The sequence below is a fragment of the Scyliorhinus torazame genome, chromosome 7 (assembly GCF_047496885.1).
Source record: "Scyliorhinus torazame isolate Kashiwa2021f chromosome 7, sScyTor2.1, whole genome shotgun sequence".
Taxonomy (NCBI): Eukaryota; Metazoa; Chordata; class Chondrichthyes; order Carcharhiniformes; family Scyliorhinidae; genus Scyliorhinus; species Scyliorhinus torazame.
In genome coordinates, this window is record NC_092713.1 from 119,215,298 (window position 1) to 119,233,905 (window position 18,608).

Below are 18,608 nucleotides of genomic sequence, written 5' to 3' on the forward strand. Positions count from 1 at the left end.
ATACAGTGTGACCAGTGGCTCATCCACTGCCACTTTTACCGTTGCCGTCATCTCTATTTTGATGACATCCTTGAACTCTTGGAGTTCCTGCGTTAGGAATTCCCTCCATTCGTTCATCGGGGGTGGGGAGCCCTGCATGTGGCCTGCTGGCCCTTCCTGATCAGGTGTGGTCAGGACCTCATCGCTCCACGTGCTTGCCATCGCCTTGGTCCTTCTCTCAAGGCTCAAACCTTTGCAGTCTTTTCAGTCCCTGGAGTTTGCTGCCCTTGGCATGTCTTGCCTTGATGGTGTTGGAGGAGGGTGAAGGATGTTTCTCCTGATTTTAGTGGACTATTTTGGGCTGACAGCTACTATATTTCCAGGAGGAGAGCCACCTTTTGTGTTTTCGCTCAGCACAGCCCCGTCACCGGAAGTCGCATTGATAAACATTAGAAATAAAGTATAATTTTAAGTGAGTTTAATTTAATGTTTCTGTGTAAGGAAGGGTAAAACCTATTGTTGTTTTCATGCTGGACAAAGGTGTTTGAATGTTGGGGTTGATTGTGCTTAGAGAGGGTTATGGTGTGAAGAGTGAATAGAGGCTGGCAGAAGTAGCAGTGGTTGCTTAACAACTGGGGGCCTTTTAAGGCAGAAAAGCTTTTGAATTTTGTTTTAGCTCGATATATGAGAACTGAAAATAGTAAACTGGGGAGTGAGCATCTCATCCCTGCCAGAAGAAAGACTGGACAGAACAAGGGAGTTGCAAGAGGCAAACTTCCCAAAGAATCAGGTGCAGTTTAGATAACCAGGCAAAGTGTTGTGAGTGAAAGAAACAGCTGCAGTAATCCGAGCTAAGTGAGAAAGCTGACATCCGAGGTAAAACAAAAGTTTGATGACATTTTAATAAGAGTCTTGGAATCAATAGTTAAACCAATTGTGAATTTATGCAACACTCTTAACAAAGAAATCTTGAAGGGGGAGTTGAAATCCTGGGTGTTAGATTTTTTTGTTCGAAGTGGAGCAGAAGTTTTGTTTTTAAAAAAATCACTTAGAAAACTTGAACTAGATTTTGGAATGCAAACTAATGATGGAAAGTATATTGTGAAAGAAGATTTTAAAGCATGTTTTTGGGAGTGGAGTTTCGAAATTCTCATGTGGCAATCATCTGGTGGGGAGGATTCTGAAGTGAAATCCACAGATGCCGACTTGGGTTCAGAGTGGAGTGCGTGTTTTGACACTGTCAGTCTCTGTATTTAAAGGGACTTTATGTTGCTGAGACTGTTGTAGTTTAAGATATACTTTGTAATCCGTGTTAATCTTAAAATCTTTATGTGTATTTATTAAGATAAAGGAAGAGTAATATTTCATGTTTAATAAATGTATTTTTCTTGTTGTTCAAACTAATTAGTAGTCCTGTGACTCTTTCTCCACATTTTTAAAACAAAAAGTAAAAGTTTTGCTGCGGGATTCTTCTTCGGTGGGATCCTCCGCCCCGCCGGCTGCGCACCCACGCCCGCGCATTTCCTAACAATGGGAAATCCCATTAGCCGGTTGCGGGAATGGAGGTTGCCACTGTCAGCGAGGGCACGCTGCTCCAGAAAACGGGCTGGCAGGATGGAAAATCCCTCCCATGGTTTTTTGAGCTAGGGTTCCATTGTGGAATATTCCCAACCAGTTATAACAGCAGCTGGGATCGTAATGCTTCAAACTGATTATTTTTTGAAACACCAACATCTAATTATATTGTGGATAATTAAAACAGCATACAGCTCTATGCTCATAGAAACTTAGTCATAAAACACTTTTGTTTCTTCATGAACAGTAGCTTTCTGCAAAGCGTTCCAACTAGCAGGAATTCGAACAGAATCATTTAGTTTAAACTGGTTATAGAATAAAATCCATTGATATTACAGATTCCAAAAATTAGTAGAATTATCAAAATCTTACACATGAATCATATTCTCCAAGGAGAGGCAGAAAGAAATCTTGATGCTTGCCCAGACTCCTGGGCAGGAGTCACAGAGGATAAATATGTAGCCAAGTTCAGTTGTTAATATAATCATTTTTTAATTTAATAATCTTTATTGTCACAAGTAGGCTTACATTAACACTGCAATGAAGTTACTGTGAAAAGCCCTTAGTCGCCACATTCCGGCGCCTGTTTGGGCACACAAGGAGAATTCAGAATGTCCAAATTACCTTCCGGGACTTGTGGGAAGAAACCGGAGCACCCGGAGGAAACCCAAGCAGACACTGGGAGGACGTGCAGACTCCGCACACACAAGTGACCCAAGCCGGGAATCGAACCTGGGACCCTGGCGCTGTGAAGCCACAGTGCTAACCACTGTGCTATCGTGGCTCCACGGATCTGAAGGAAAGTGGGCTGAAACCATCCTAAATTGAGGTTATTAGAAGCTCAATTATATACATAAGGGTCAACTTATCACCAAATCCTCACCAAAGTCTCTCAGAATACACTCATGGAATTGGAGAAACTAATTAAAATATCAGTCAAGTGGTTACTGCATCGCCCTACTGTCACCACAGATGGCATCCTGTTTGCAAGGAATGGAAGTCTGCCTAAGCTGGTGATCTAAATTCCTTTTGCAATCATCTGGATGCTAAGAGTCCCTTAAGAACTCTAAGATGCGATCATCAGACCATCTTTCCAAAACTGAGGTGAAAGCAATTTCACTAATATTGTAAAGTTAAAGAATCTGAAAGCCCTTGAAGAGTTGGGGGAATTCCTGGAAACCAAGTAGTGGCACTCCCTGAAGGCAGTGACCAATAGAGACTGGCAACCATGCAGAGCAATACTCTGCTATGGAAATCTTATGTAAGAAAGGAAAATCTTCAATGTCAAGACCTGGGATATCAGATACTAATATAATGACAGTGTGTCTGATTCATGGACCAAGATTTATCATAATTTTAAATAGCCAGTTTGCAAAAGGATTTCTGTTAATGTGCAACTTGTATTCAGCTAGGTGCACTCAGCTTGTGGCTGCACCAATACGATTAAAACCTGCAGAAGTTGTATGGGTCTAAACGTAGCTCATAAAAATCGAATGCATGAGAGGTGTCATAATTTCCAGTAAGCAAATTACAGTGTGTTCTGTTTCTTTTTGATCTTGGACATTGTCACAGGACCAGATACTGTGTATCCAAGCTTTACAACCACAGCACTGGCATCTATCCAGCAATGCGGAAAACCTCCCAGCTATGTTCTATCCATAAAAGCACCACAAATCCAACATGACCAATTACCACCCCATCGGTCTATTCTCGATCAACAAAATGATGGAAAGTGCTGTTAACAGTGATATGAAGTGGCACTTGCTCAGTAACAAACTGCGCACTGACACTCAGTTTGGTTTCCGTCAGGACCACTTAGCTCCTGACATCATAAGACCATAAGACATAGGAGCGGAAGTAAGGCCATTCGGCCCATCGAGTCCACTCCACCATTCAATCATGGCTGATTTCAACTCCATTTTCCCGCTCTCTCTCCATAGCCCTTAATTCCTCGAGAAATCAAGAATTTATCAACTTCTGTCTTAAAAACACTCAACGTCCCGGCCTCCACCGCCCTCTGTGGCAATGAATTCCACAGACCCACCACTCTCTGGCTGAAGAAATTTCTCCTCATCTCTGTTCTAAAGTGACTCCCTTTTATTCTAAGGCTGTGCCCCCGGGTCCTAGTCTCCCCTGCTAATGGAAACAACTTCCCTACGTCCACCCTATCTAAGCCATTCATTATCTTGTAAGTTTCTATTAGATCTCCCCTCAACCTCCTAAACTCCAATGAATATAATCCCAGGATCCTCAGACGTTCATCGTATGTTAGGCCTACCATTCCTGGGATAATCCGTGTGAATCTCCGCTGGACCCGCTCCAGTGCCAGTATGTCCTTCCTGAGGTGTGGGGCCCAAAATTGCGCACAGTATTCTAAATGGGGCCTAACTAATGCTTTATAAAGCGTCAGAAGTACATCCCTGCTTTTATATTCCAAGCCTCTTGAGATAAATGACAACATTGCATTTGCTTTCTTAATTACGGACTCAACCTGCAAGTTTACCTTCAGAGAATCCTGGACTAGGACTCCCAAGTCTCTTTGCACTTCAGCATTATGAATTTTGTCACCGTTTAGAAAATAGTCCATGCCTCTATTCTTTTTTCCAAAGTGCAAAACCTCGCACTTGCCCACGTTGAATTTCATCATCCATTTCTTGGACCACTCTCCTAAACTGTCTAAATCTTTCTGCAGCCTCCCCACCTCCTCCATACTACTTGCCCCTCCACCTATCTTTGTATCATCGGCAAACTTAGCCAGAATGCCCCCAGTCCCGTCATCTGGATCATTAATATATAAAGAGAACAGCTGTGGCCCCAACACTGAACTCTGCAGGACACCACTCGTCACCGGTTGCCATTCCGAAAAAGAACCTTTTATCCCAACTCTCTGCCTTCTGCCTGACAGCCAATCGTCAATCCATGTTAGTACCTTGCCTCCAATACCATGGGCCCTTGTTTTACTCAGCAGTCTCCCGTGAGGCACCTTATCACAGCCTTTTGGAAGTCAAGATAGATAACATCCATTGGCTCTCCTTGGTCTAACCTATTTGTTATCTCTTCAAAGAACTCTATACCAGGTTTGTCAGGCACGACCTCCCCTTACTAAATCCATGCTGACTTGTCCTAATCCGACCCTGCACTTCCAAGAATTTAGAAATCTCATCCTTAACAATGGATTCTAGAATCTTGCCAACAACCGAGGTTAGGCTAATTGGCCTATAATTTTCCATCTTTTTCCTTGTTCCCTTCTTGAACAGGGGGGTTACAACAGCGATTTTCCAATCCTCTGGGACTTTCCCTGACTCCAGTGACTTTTGAAAGATCATAACTAACGCCTCCACTATTTCTTCAGCTATCTCCTTTAGAACTCTAGGATGTAGCCCATCTGGGCCCGGAGATTTATCAATTTTTAGACCTCTTAGTTTCTCTAGCACTTTCTCCTTTGTGATGGCTACCATATTCAACTCTGCCCCTGACTCTCCTGAATTGTTGGAATATTACTCATGTCTTCTACTGTGAAGACTGACGCAAAGTACTTATTTAGTTCCTCAGCTATTTCCTTGTCTCCCATCACTAGATTACCAGCGTCATTTTGGAGCGGCCCAATGCCTACTTTTGCCTCCCGTTTGTTTTTAGTGTATTTAAAGAAACTTTTACTATCATTCCTAATGTTACTGGCTAGCCTACCTTCATAATTGATCCTCCCTTTCCTTATTTCTCTCTTTGTTATCCTCTGTTTGTTTTTGCAGCCTTCCCAATCTTCTGATTTCCCACTACTCTTTGCCACATTATAGGCTTTCTCTTTTGCTTTGATGCATTCCCTAACTTCCTTTGTCAGCCATGGCTGCCTAATCCCCCCTCTGATAACCTTTCTTTTCTTTGGGATGAACCTCTGTACTGTGTCCTCAATTACTCCCAGAAACTCCTGCCATTGCTGTTCTACAGTCTTTCCCACTAGGCTCTGCTCCCAGTCGATTTTCGTCAGTTCCTCCCTCATGCCCCTGTAGTTACCTTTATTTAACTGTAACACCTTTAGATCTGATTCTACCTTCTTTCTTTCAAATTGGAGATTGAATTCTACCACATTATGATCACTGCCTCCTAAGTGTTCCCTTACTTTAAGATCTTTAATCAAGTCTGGCTCATTACATAACACTAAGTCCAGAATGGCCTGTTCCCTCGTGGGCTCCATCACAAGCTGTTCCAAAAAGCCCTCCTGTAAACATTCAATGAATTCCCTTTCCTTGGGTCCACTGACAGCATTATTTACCCAGTCCACGTGCATATTGAAGTCCCCCATGATCACTGTGTCCTTGCCTTTCTGACATGCACTTTCTATTTCGTGGTACATTTTGTGCCCCTGGTCCTGACCACTGTTAGGAGGCCTGTACATAACTCCCATTATGGTTTTTTTGCCTTTGTGGTTCCTCAACTCTACCCACACAGACTCCACATCATCTGACCCTATGTCGTTTAGTGCTATTGATTTAATTTCATTCCTAATTAACAAGGCAACCCCGCCCCCTCTGCCCACCTCTCTGTCTTTTCGATAGGTTGTGAATCCCTGGATGTTTAAATGCCAGTCCTGAACCCCCTGCAACCACGTCTCTGTGATGCCTACCACATCATACCTGCCAGTCACAATCTGGGCCACAAGCTCATCTACCTTGTTCCGTACACTGCGGCATTTAAATATAGCACCTTTAATTCTCTATTGACTGTCCCTTTTTGTTTTCTTAGTGTGGTGGACCTTGGTTTACTGAGCCTTTCCATCCACTGTGTCATATTTTGTGGGATGGGGACTATCGTAACCTCTCCTGAGTTCTGTCTTTTTGTGCTTTTTTGTATTCCTAAGCAGCTACGCTTCCCACTGATTACTTCACCTCTTGGTTCCCTGACTTTCCCTTCGCCCCCCCAATCTCTAGTTTAAAGTCCTATTGACCACCCTATTTAGTCTTTTTGCCAGAACACTGGTCCCAGCTCGGTTCAGGTGGAGACCATCCCAACGGTATAGGTCCCCCCTGTCCCAAAACTGATGCCAGTGTCCCATGAAAAGGAACCCCTCTTTCCCACACCACTCTTTCAGCCACGTGTTAACTTCCCTTATTCTTGCCTCCCTATGTCAATTTGCACGTGGCTCGGGCAGTAATCCGGAGATTATGACCCTTGAGGACCTGTTTTTTAATTTGAATCCTAGCTCTTTATAATCTCTAAACAGGTCCTCTTTTCTAGACTTGCCTATGTTGTTGGTACCGACATGGACCACAACAACTGGATCCTCCCCCTCCCTCTCCAGTATCCTTTCAAGCTGGTCAGAGATACCATGCGGGATTCTTTATCCTGCTCACAAAGGATACTATCTATCCCCCTGATAATAGAATCCCCTACAACTACAACTTGCCTATTTACTCCCTCCCCTTGAATGGCCTGCTGAACCATGGTGCCTTGGTCAGCTGACTCATCCTTCCTGCAGCCCTGTTCGCCATCCACACAGGGAGCAAGTGCCTCATACCTGTTGGACAGGGTCAAGGGCTGAGGCTCCTGAGTTCCTGACTGCTGGTTCCCTTTACCTGCCTGACTTGCAGTCACACCCTGCTGTCCCAGGCCACTGGCAGGATTAAAATACTTACTCTGACGGGTGTGACTGCCTCCTGAAACAGTGTCCAGGTAAGTCTCCCCCTCCCGGATGTGCCTCAGTGTTTGAAGCTCAGACTCCAGCTCATCAACTCTGAGCCGGAGTTCTTCGAGCAGCCAACACTTACTGCAGATGTGGTCGCTGCAGCTCGCAATGGGATCTGCCAGCTCCCACATCAAGCAGCTCAAGCACATCACCTGACCAGCCATCACTAATTAATTAATTAGTTTAATTTAAGTTTACGAGTTTAGCTGTGTTTTTTTTAAATTTGGGACAGATTTGCTATCAACCAATCAGATAACAGCTTCCCTCTGACGTCACTTTTGGAGAGAAAAAACTGGAAAACAGGAAGTTACCGTTAGGTTTTTATACACAGAGACTGCTCCTCCTCCTCTGAACGGCTCCCAAAATTAGGTCCGAAGAGAGAGAGAGAAGAAAACAGTCAGGAAAAAGTATCTTCTCCCACTCTTCACCGAATTACCTCACTGCACCAAATTACCAAATTCTCACTCTGTCTGTGTCACACTCACTCAGGCTGTGTCTCCTTGACCAGCGCAATGCATCTTTACAGCCTGAGTCCAAACATGGACAGAAGAGCTGAAATCAAGAGGTACGGTGAGAGTGACTGCCTTTGACATCAAGGCTGTATTTAACCAAGTGTGGCATCAAGAAACCATAACAAAGCTAGTGTCAATGGGAGTGAGGGGGGAAACACTCCAGTGGCTTGACTCACTTAGCACAAACGAAGATGGTTGTGGTTGCTGGAGGTCAATCAATCCCAGGACATCACTGCAGGACTTCCTCAAGAGTATCTTCCGAAGCTCAACCATCTTCAGCTGCTTCATCAATGACCTTCCCTCCGTCATAAGGTCAAACGTCGGGATGTTCGCTGATGTTTAGCACCATTCGCGCTTCTTCAGATACTGAAGCAGTCCGTGCAGTCAGCAAACATTGGGCAATATTCAGGCTTGGACTGATAAGTGACAAGTAACATTCACACCAGCCATATAAATACTGTGGCTACAAGAGCAAGTCCGAGGTAGGAAAGCTGCGGTGAGTAACTCACTTCCTGACTCCCCAGACGCTGTCCACGATGTGTGATGCACAAGCCAGCAGTGTGATAGAATATCCTCCACCTGTCTGGATGAGTGCAGCTCCATCAACACCCATGAGCTCGACACCATCCAAGACAAAGCAGCCTGCTTGACTGGCACCTCGCCCATCGTTTCCAGCCCAACTGATGCACAGGTGCAGCAGTGTGTACCATTTACAAGATGCGCTCTGCAGGACCTCACCAAGGCTCCTTCAACAGCACCTTCCAAACGCACAATCTCCTCAAAGGACAAAGGCAGCAGATGCATAGGAACACCACTACCTGCAAGTTCCCCTCCAAGTCACTCACCATCCTGACTTAGGACCATATGGCTGTTCCTTCACTGTCGCTGGGTCAAAATCCTAGAATTCCCTCCCAAATAGCAATGTGGAAGCACCTACACCACCTGGAGTTCAGTGGTTCATGAAGGTGGCCTACCACCTTGAGGGTAATTAGGGATGGACAATAAAAGTGCTGACCTTGCCACATAATTTTTAAAATCACACTTCAGTTCATTAGCAGCCAGGGCTTGCTTACTGGGATAATCCTTTGTGCTATGCACATGAGTAATGTACATACTTTCTTTCTCCTCCCACCACAGCCCAAAAATATCTTTGCACAGTATTTTTGGTTCCTTCAGCCCAAGCATTTGCATTATGAAAAGTACACTTTTTCACAGCTGCATGCACGGTTAATTTCAGATGATCTATTCAAAGACTTGCATAAAGTGTAATGGGTAAATGTATAAGCTAATCATTCCGCGTACCAGAGTCTTTCTATTTCTTATCAAGCTATGACCTATTGGGCAGAATTGTGGCCACATGTGTGCTGTACCACAGTTGTTCTAGCCCACCTTTGACTCCTCCTTTAATTACATCAGCCCCATTTCCAATCTACTCTATGACATAATGATTATTGAACTTGTCTGTTTACAATTACCTGTCCCATCGTCCTTGCTGCTTTAATTACTCTAGTCTGTCAGTTCCACTCGTACCTCCAACACTGCCCTAGCCAAATCAGACTGACAACATCTATGGCTTCTGTCATGGTACATTGTTACTACCTGCAGTCCTCTTTAACCTTTTCTGGAGTGTTTGATTAAATAGCTGTGGCATTCTTCTTCATCACCTTTCCTCCACTGTCCAGCTGTTCCATAGTCACACTCCTATCTACCTGAAAGTCACACTCTACCACAAAGATTATCTTCAAACCCCACCCTCCCTTCATACTTATCTGTTCATTGCCACTCAGTGACATTTGTGGACATGGAGCCAGTTTCCATATTTATGCTCACAACTTTTAAATCGCTTTCCATCAACTCTTGTGATTGCTTAAGCACCTTGTGCTTTCAGACAAATTAACTGATGTTGCATAAATCTGCCCTGTTGTCTTTTACTTCATCTTCTTCCGTGAACGAGACCACATTAAAAACTTGGTGTCATGTTCAGCTCCAAACCAAATATTTATTGACCATCAAGATTGCTAATTTCCATCTCTACAACATTGTTCACTTCAGGCTCTACATACCTGAAGCTTTCATCCCAACCTGAGGCATGCTTCCTTCGTTTCTCTTTTGCGGAACGGGAAATACAGAACATGCTTCCTGTGAAATTCCAAGTGTGTTTAGACTTGATTTATCTATTTGTTCATGTTGAGCTAAAATGTATTTGAATTGTTGTTTCTTGCTATGTGCTTAATTGTGACATTCTATCTTTTTGCAGGCTAATAAAATTATTAAAGAGTTACAAATGGATCTGAAAACGCTAATGGGGAAGCTGAAACTTAAAAATACTGTCACAGTACAACAAGAAAAATTATTATCAGAGAAAGAAAAACAATTGCAGAAAGAGCAGAGGGAACTACAGGAAGCTCAGCAGTTCTTGCAACTCAAAGGAGAAGAGGTAAGGCTCCATATGTAATTTGAAGTCTATTATTAATCTGCAGGCACTTTTATTTGCAAAGCTAAATTCAGCAAAATTTGCATTCCGAACTTCAGAGTTATAGGCCATTATTTCTTAATTCCTCTCGTGTGGTGTTTTGCCTCCAAAATTGCACCCATGACTCACCCAAGCGCTTCTGATGCTCGCCCTCCTGGACTCCTTTCTGGTGAGGGTTTGTGACTTCATTTGTCAGCAGTGCAGCCATTTAAAACTCAAAGCTCCAACTAATGGCCTTTCTTAATCTTGCTCAGCTGAACACGTTTTCAGCATCTGGAAGGACACCCCACCTTTACACATGAGAACACCACCCACTAGGTACGCAGTACATACTCGTTCGCCTCGGCCAACGTTGTCTACCACATACGCTGCAGGAAAGGATGTCCTGAAGCCTGGTACATTGGCAAAACCATGCAGACGCTGTGACAACGGATGAACAGACATCGCGCAACAATCGCCAGGCAGGAATGTTCCCTTCCAGTCGGGGAACTCTTCAGCAGTCAAGGGCATTCAGCCTCTGATCTCCGGGTAAGCGTTCTCCAAGGCGGCCTTCAGGACGCGCGACAACGCAAAATCACCGAGCAGAAATTTATAGCCAAGTTCCGCACACATGAGTACGGCCTCAACCTGGACCTTGGATTTATGTTGCATTATATTCATCCCCTACCACCTGGCCTTGGCTTGAGAAATCCTACCAACTGTCCTGGCTTGAGACCATTCACACCTCTTTAACCTGGGGTTACCCCTCTCTCTGGATCTGTAAAGACTGCAAATGCTCACATTTGAAGCATTGTCTTGCATCTTTGACTTTGTCTATATATGTTTCTGAAACATACCTCTTCATTCACCTGAGGAAGGAGCAGTACTCCGAAAGTTAGTGATTTGAAACAAACCTGTTGGACTTTAACCTGGTGTTGTAAGACTTTTTAACTGTCATCATCGTCTTCGATGCCATGGCAGATGGTGGAATTTGAATTCAAGAAATATGTGTGTAATGATGACCATGGAACCGTGGTTGATTGTGGTAACCGGCATCCTTACTGGTCTACATCAGACCACACAGTTGATTCTTAAATGCAAGCCACTTGGTTGCATCAAACCACTATATAAAATTGTATAAGGAATGAAACCGGACATATCAGCCAGAATCAGCCAAGGCACCAGACATTACAAGGGCAAACTCGGCTCTGTTGATTCTAGTCCTCCTTAGGGGCTTCTACCAAAATTGGGAAAGTAGGTCGAGCATCAACCTGACATTGTCATACACACAGAACCATACCTTACAGATAATGTCCCAGACATCACCATCATTTTTAGCTTAGTGATACACAGTCAGGATGCCCATGGCATCATCAACATCGATTCTGGGCCCCATAAAGTCTCATGGAACCAGGTCCAGGAGGAAGCATTGAGGGTAGCAAAGGCAGAGAATTAACTGTGAATGGGGGACTTCAATATTCACCTCCATCACCAAGAGTAGCTCGGTAGGACTTCCGGTTGCGGCGATGACCAGCTAAGCTGCACGTTTCGGCGGCTCCAGCTCGAACGGACCTTTGGGCTCTTTTAAGAGCCCCAACGGGAATTTTTTTCGGGACGAAACCCAGTGTGGGGTGAGGCAACAGGGAGGTCCGTCCGTCTGTCCACCACCACCACCCCCCCCCCCCCCCCCCCCCCCAGCGGAAAAGAAAAGTATCGGCGACGGCGGCCAGATCTCGGAGAATCCTCGAGGGCAGCAGCAGAAGGAAGAAAGGAGCAAGATGGCGGCGGAGGGAGCCCAGGCGACATGGGGACTGGACCAGGATGAGTTTCTAAGACGGTGTGTGGAGCTGTTAAAAAAGAAGGTGCTGGCCCCGATGCTACAGGCAATCGAGAGGCTTAAAGAGACACAAAAGGCCCAGGAGATAGAGCTCCGTGTGGTGAAGCAGAAGGTAACGGACAACGAGGACGAGATCCTGGGCCTATCGGTCAAAATGCAGGCGCACGAGGCGCTCCATAAGAAGTGCATCGAAAGGATTGAAGTCCTGGAAAACAGATCACGGAGAAAGAACCTCCGGATCCTGGGTCTCCCCGAGGGAGTGGAAGGAGCGGACGGCGGGGCTTACGCGAGCACGATGCTACGCTCGCAAATGGGAGCTGAGGCCCCCTCGGGCCCCTTGGAAGTGGAAGGGGCCCACCGGGTCCCTGTGAGGCGACCAAAGGCTGGAGAACCACCTAGGGCGATGATCGTGCGATTTCACCGCTTCAATGACAGCGAGGTGGTTCTGAGATGGGCCAAGAAGGTACGAAGTAGTAGATGGGAGAATGCGGTGATACGTGTGTATCAGGATTGGAGTGCAGAGGTGGCGAGAAGGAGGGCGAGTTTCAATCGAGCCAAGGAGGTGCTGCACAAGAAGAAAGTGAAGTTCGGGATGTTGCAGCCGGCGCGATTGTGGGTCACTCACCAGGATAGACATTACTATTTCGAAACGGCGAAAGAAGCATGGACCTTCATTCAAAACGAGAAACTGGACCAGAACTGAGGGACTGATGTTGGAGGGGAAACGACAATGCTGATGTATATAGAGATGTAAATTGGGGAGGGGGGGACACTGAGAAATGTGGACGCCGGTGGGGGGGAAGAAGACACACAGGCGGGGGATGGGGAATGGGAATGGGGCGGTAGGGGGAGCTGCGCCATGAGGGGCGGGATGGTTCTAGAGAGCGCGGGGTTTATTTTTCTTTTTCCCGTGTCAGAGAGATGATGGCGGGAAGATAGGCGCAAGGAGGATGGGAGTTCCTCACACGGGGGGGTCAAGGAGAGAGCGGGAGAAGCTGGGGTCAGTTGAAGTCAGCTGACTTTCGGAAGCAATATGGGGGGAGTAACCATGCTAGATGGGGATCTGGGGGGAGGGGGAACAACTAGGTTGCTGCTGCGGAGATCGAAAGGGAGCTGGTGAGAGAACAGGTGGTCGGGGCGGGAATGCGCCGCCTGGGGGACGGGTGGGTGCGCGGAACCGGGATGTGGGGCTGGCCCAGAGAGGGTGATGGCTAGTCGACAGGGGAGGGGGGTGGGCAGCCCCTCAGTCCGGCTGATCACGTGGAACGTGAGAGGCCTAAATGGGCCGATTAAGAGGGCACGAGTGCTCGCGCAATTAAAGGGACTGAAGGCAGACGTGGCCATGCTTCAAGAGACGCATCTGAAGGTGGCGGACCAGGTTAGGTTAAGGAAAGGATGGGTGGGACAGGTGTTCCACTCGGGGCTGGACGCAAAGAATAGAGGGGTGGCCATATTGGTGGGGAAACTGGTGTCGTTCGAGGCTAGGAACATTGTAGCGGACAACGGTGGCAGATATGTGATGGTGAGTGGGAGACTGCAGGGAATGGAGGTCGTGCTGGTCAACATATATGCCCCGAACTGGGATGATGCGGGATTTATGAAGCGGATGCTGGGACCCATCCCGGACCTGGAGGTAGGAAATCTGGTAATGGAGGGGGACTTTAACACCGTGCTAGACCCAGGGTTAGGTAGATCTAGATCCAGGACCGGAAGAAGGCCGGCAGCGGCCAAGGTGCTTAGGGGGTTTATGGACCAAATGGGGGGAGTGGATCCGTGGAGATTTGCCAGGCCGCTGGCCAAAGAGTTCTCCCTTTTTCTCCCATGTCCATAAGGTATACTCCCGGATAGATTTCTTTGTTTTGGGAAGGTCACTGATTTCGAGGGTGGAAGTAACTGAGTACTCGGCCATAGCTGTTTCAGACCATGCCCCACATTGGGTGGATCTGGAACTAGGAGAGGAGAGGGAGTAGCGTCCACTCTGGCGACTGGATGTGGGATTATTGGCGGATGAGGGAGTCTGCGGAAGAGTGCGGGGATGTATCGAAAGGTACCTGGAGGCCAACGATGATGGGGAGGTCCGAGTGGGGGTAGTATGGGAAGCGCTGAAGGCGGTGGTCAGGGGAGAGTTGATCTCCATCAGGGCTCACCAGGGGAAAACAGAGGCCAAAGAAAGGGAAAGATTACTGGGGGAGGTTTTGAGTGTGGATAAAAAATATGCGGAGGCCCCGGACGAAGGACTATACAGGGAGAGGCGACGACTCCAGACGGAGTTCGACCTGCTGACCACAGGGAGGGCAGAGGCACAGTGGAGGAAGGCACAGGGGATGAGATATGAATATGGGGAAAAGGCGAGTCGCCTGTTGGCCCACCAGCTTCGAAAGAGGACAGCGGCGAGGGAAATAGGGGGAGTTAGGGATGAAACGGGAACCACGGTGCGGAGAGCAGGGAAGATAAATGAGTGTTTAAGACCTTTTATGAGAGGTTATATAGGTCCCAACCCCCGGAGTGAAAAGAGGGGATGCAGCAGTTTCTGGACCAACTAAGGTTCCCGAGGGTGGAGCAGCAGGAGGTGGCAGGCCTGGGGGCGCCAATTGGGGTGGACGAGGTGACCAAAGGGCTGGGGAACATGCAGGCAGGGAAGGCCCCGGGACCTGACGGGTTCCCGGTGGAATTTTATAGAAAATATGTGGACTTGTTGGCCCCGCTGCTGGTAAGAACCTTTAACGAGGCCAGAGAAGGGGGGACCCTACCCCCGACAATGTCGGAGGCGACGGTATCACTAATCTTGAAGCGAGATAAAGACCCGCTGCAATGCGGGTCTTATAGGCCTATCTCACTCCTAAATGTGGATGCCAAGTTGCTGGCAAAGGTGCTGGCAATGAGGATAGAGGATTGTGTCCCGGGGGTGGTGCACGAAGATCAGACAGGGTTTGTGAAGGGGAGACAATTGAATGTCAACGTGCGACGGCTATTGGGGGTGATAATGATGCCCCCAGCAGAGGGGGAGGCAGAGATATTGGTGGCAATGGATGCAGAGAAGGCATTTGATAGGGTAGAATGGGAGTATCTATGGGAGGTGCTGAGGAGGTTCGGGGAGGGGTTTGTCAACTGGGTTAAACACCTCTATGGGGCCCCAATGGCAAGTGTAGTCACAAATCGGCAAAGGTCGGACTATTTTCGACTACATAGGGGAACAAGACAGGGATGCCCGCTGTCCCCATTACTGTTCGCGCTGGCAATTGAACCACTGGCCATAGCGCTGAGAGACTCCAGGAAATGGAGAGGGGTGGTTAGAGGGGGAGAGGAACACAGAGTGTCTACTGCTGTATGTGGCGGATCCAGTTGGGGGGGATGACAGAGGTCATGCAGATATTGAGGGAGTTTGGAGATTTTTCGGGATATAGGCTTAACATGGGAAAGAGTGAGCTTTTTGTGATACACCCTGGGGACCAGAGTAGAGGGATAGATGGCCTGCCGCTAAGGAGAGTGGAAAGAAACTTCCGATATCTTGGGATTCAGATAGCCAGGAGCTGGGGAACCTTACACAGACTCAATCTGACTCGGCTGGTGGAACAAATGGAGGAGGATTTCAAAAGGTGGGATATGCAGCTGCTGTCACTGGCGGGCAGAGTGCAGGCGATTAAGATGATGGTCCTCCCGAGGTTCCTATTTGTGTTCCAATGTCTCCCTATATTGATCACTAAGGCCTTTTTCAAAAAAATAGATAGGAGCATCATGAGCTTTGTGTGGGCAGGGAAGGCCCCAAGGGTTCCTGCAACGTAGCAGAGACAGAGGGGGACTGGCGTGCCGAATTTGGGCGACTACTACTGGGCCGCCAACGTGGCGATGATTCGTAAGTGGATGATAGAGGGAGAGGGGGCGGCGTGGAAAAGGTTGGAGATGGCGTCCTGCAAAGGAACGAGCTTAAAAGCGCTGGTGACGGCGCCACTACCGCTCTCCCCGAAAAAGTCTACCACGAACCCAGTGGTGGCAGCACCATTACGTATCGGGGGGCAATGGAGGCGACAGAGGGGTGTGTTGGGAGCCTCGGTGTGGTCCCCGATCAGGAACAACCATAGGTTTGTCCCAGGGAGGTTGGATGGAGGGTTCCAGAGCTGGCACCGGGCAGGAATTAGGAGAGTGGGAGACTTATTTATAGATGGGACGTTTGCGAGCTTGGGAGCGCTAGAGGAAAAGTATGAGCTGCCCCTAGGGAATATCTTTAGGTATATGCAGGTGAGAGCGTTCACGAGACAACAGGTGAGAGAATTTCCGCTGCTCCCGACACAAGGGATCCAGGACAGGGTGCTTTCGGGGGTGTGGGTCGGGGAGGGCAAAGTGTCCGAAATATACCGGGAGATGAGAGAAGAGGGGGAGGAGCTGGTAGAAGAACTGAAGGGAAAATGGGAAGAAGAGCTCGGGGAGGAGATTGAGGAGGGTTTGTGGGCTGATGCCCTAAGTAGGGTAAATTCCTCTTCCTCGTGTGCCAGGCTTAGCCTGGTCCAATTTAAGGTGCTACATAGAGCACACATAACGGGAGCGAGGTTGAACAGGTTCTTCGGAGTGGAGGACAAATGCGGGAGGTGCGGGGGAAGCCCGGCGAACCACACACATGTTTTGGTCATGTCCGGCACTGGAGGGGTATTGGAGGGGAGTGGCGGGAGTGATCTCGAAGGTGGTGAAGGTCCGGGTCAAGCCAAGCTGGGGGTTAGCTATATTTGGGGTAGCGGATGAGCCGGGAGTGCAGGAGGCGAAAGAGGCCGATATTGTGGCCTTTGCCTCCCTAGTAGCCCGGCGTAGGATTTTACTCATGTGGAAGGAAGCGAAACCCCCCGGCGTGGAGGCCTGGATAAACGATATGGCGGGGTTCATACTGTTTATTTATTGCAAAAGCCAAAAAATAAATATTTTGGGTAACTCTTGAAGCTCCTGTAAGACATCCCCACTATCCAAGTGTATCCATCTACCCTGAGCATGAACATTCCCCTCTCTTGAGTTGTTTCTTGCTTTCTGCAATGAACACCTCAATTATTGGGGGCGATTTAACGGCAATGTTTCTAAGTATCATTTGGGTGCAATTGGCAGAATGTTTCTCTACGGCCACATTGGCAAAATCGCAGCCCATATCTAACAGCACGTAGTGCTGAAAATGAGCTCCCACGAGCTTCTCGCCATTACTGGCTGTCTCCCTGTCTGATGTGCCAGACTGGCACCTCGGCATCTCGCCATTAACAAGAGGGAGCTGATTTTAAATGCTCCTCGACCACTCACTCCCAGGTAATACACCAGCATGGCAGCGTGCGGACCTGCTCCTCGCTTTGGGGATGCCGACCTGGCCAGGCTTCGCGATGTGGTGGATGATAGACAGGACATCCTGTTCCCCGCGGAGGTAGTCGGAGGATCAGCAGCAGAGTCAGCAATGCCGACTGGGAGGCAGTGTCAGTGGCTGTCAGTTTGGGCAGCATGACTAGGCGATCACTGTACAGTGCTGGAAGAAGACCAACGACTTCCGCTGAGCTGCAAGGGTAAGTTACCACCTTTCTCCTGGCATAAGCTCCACCTGCAACCCCCCACGGACAAATCACTGGCTGTCATCCCGCACCTTCCCCACACTGATCTTCGGGCTTGTTCCTCAGCACTTCTGGGCAGCCACCGGCACAACCCCTTTTGGGTCCAGGTGCGGTGCTCACACATGCTCTATACCCCCCCAAAACACTCCCCCACCCCCCGACTCATCAAACATAGGTCTCACACTGCCCTCTCTTTGTCCCCACAGGAGAGGATAGCCCATAATAAGCAGGAAAAGGCCAAGATCTGAGGCGGAGTACCAGAGATTTGAGCGGTAAAGGAAGGACAGGAAAGGCAGGATTCGGGAACCATGGATGCCCATGGAAATTGAGAATATAGTCAAAAAGGAAAAAAATGCAAACGTGAGGTACAGGCAACTAAAAACAGATAAAGCACTTGAGGAATACAAGGAAAGTAGAAAAGAGCTCAAGCAGAGAGTTAGGAAGGCAAAAAGGGGTCACGAAATGCCCTTGGCAGACACGATTAAGGACAATCCCAAGGCATTTTATACATATATTAGGAACAAGAGGGTAGCTAGAGAAATAGTAGGCCCATTCAAGGACAAAGGAGGGAAATTATGTGTAGAACCAGAGGAAGTAGGTGAGGTCCTTAATGAATATTTTGCTTTGTTATTCACAAAAGAGAGGGACATGTTGATTGGTGGTGTCTCAGAGGGATGTGTAAACACTTCAGAACAGGTCGTTATTGCGAGGGAGGAAATGTTAGCTGTGTTAAAAAGCATTAAGGCAGACAAATGGGCCAGGTGGCATCTTTCCCAGATCATGAGTGAGCCGAGAGATGAAATCGCTGGGCATCTGACAGATATCTTTGTGTCCTCATTGGCCACAGGTGAGATCCCGGAGGATTGGAGGATAGCCAATGTTGTACCGTTATTTAAGAAGGGCTGCCAAGAATAATCTGGGATATATAGGCCAGTGAGCTTGACGTCAGTGATAGTGAAATTGTTGGAAAAGATTCCGTAGGATCTATGCACATTTGGAAGTG

At 47.8% G+C, this 18,608-nt stretch overlaps 1 protein-coding gene across 4 annotated transcripts in view; it reads left to right on the top strand.

The window, feature by feature from the left end:
- LOC140426515 (spindle assembly abnormal protein 6 homolog) overlaps positions 1-18,608 on the top strand; it is a 121,834-nt gene that overhangs the window by 60,357 nt on the left and 42,869 nt on the right. For all 4 annotated transcript variants that reach the window (XM_072511383.1, XM_072511384.1, XM_072511385.1 and 1 more), the window contains one exon: positions 10,004-10,183. In XM_072511383.1, the coding sequence (XP_072367484.1) occupies positions 10,004-10,183 (180 nt within the window). The remainder of the gene's footprint in view (positions 1-10,003; positions 10,184-18,608) is intronic.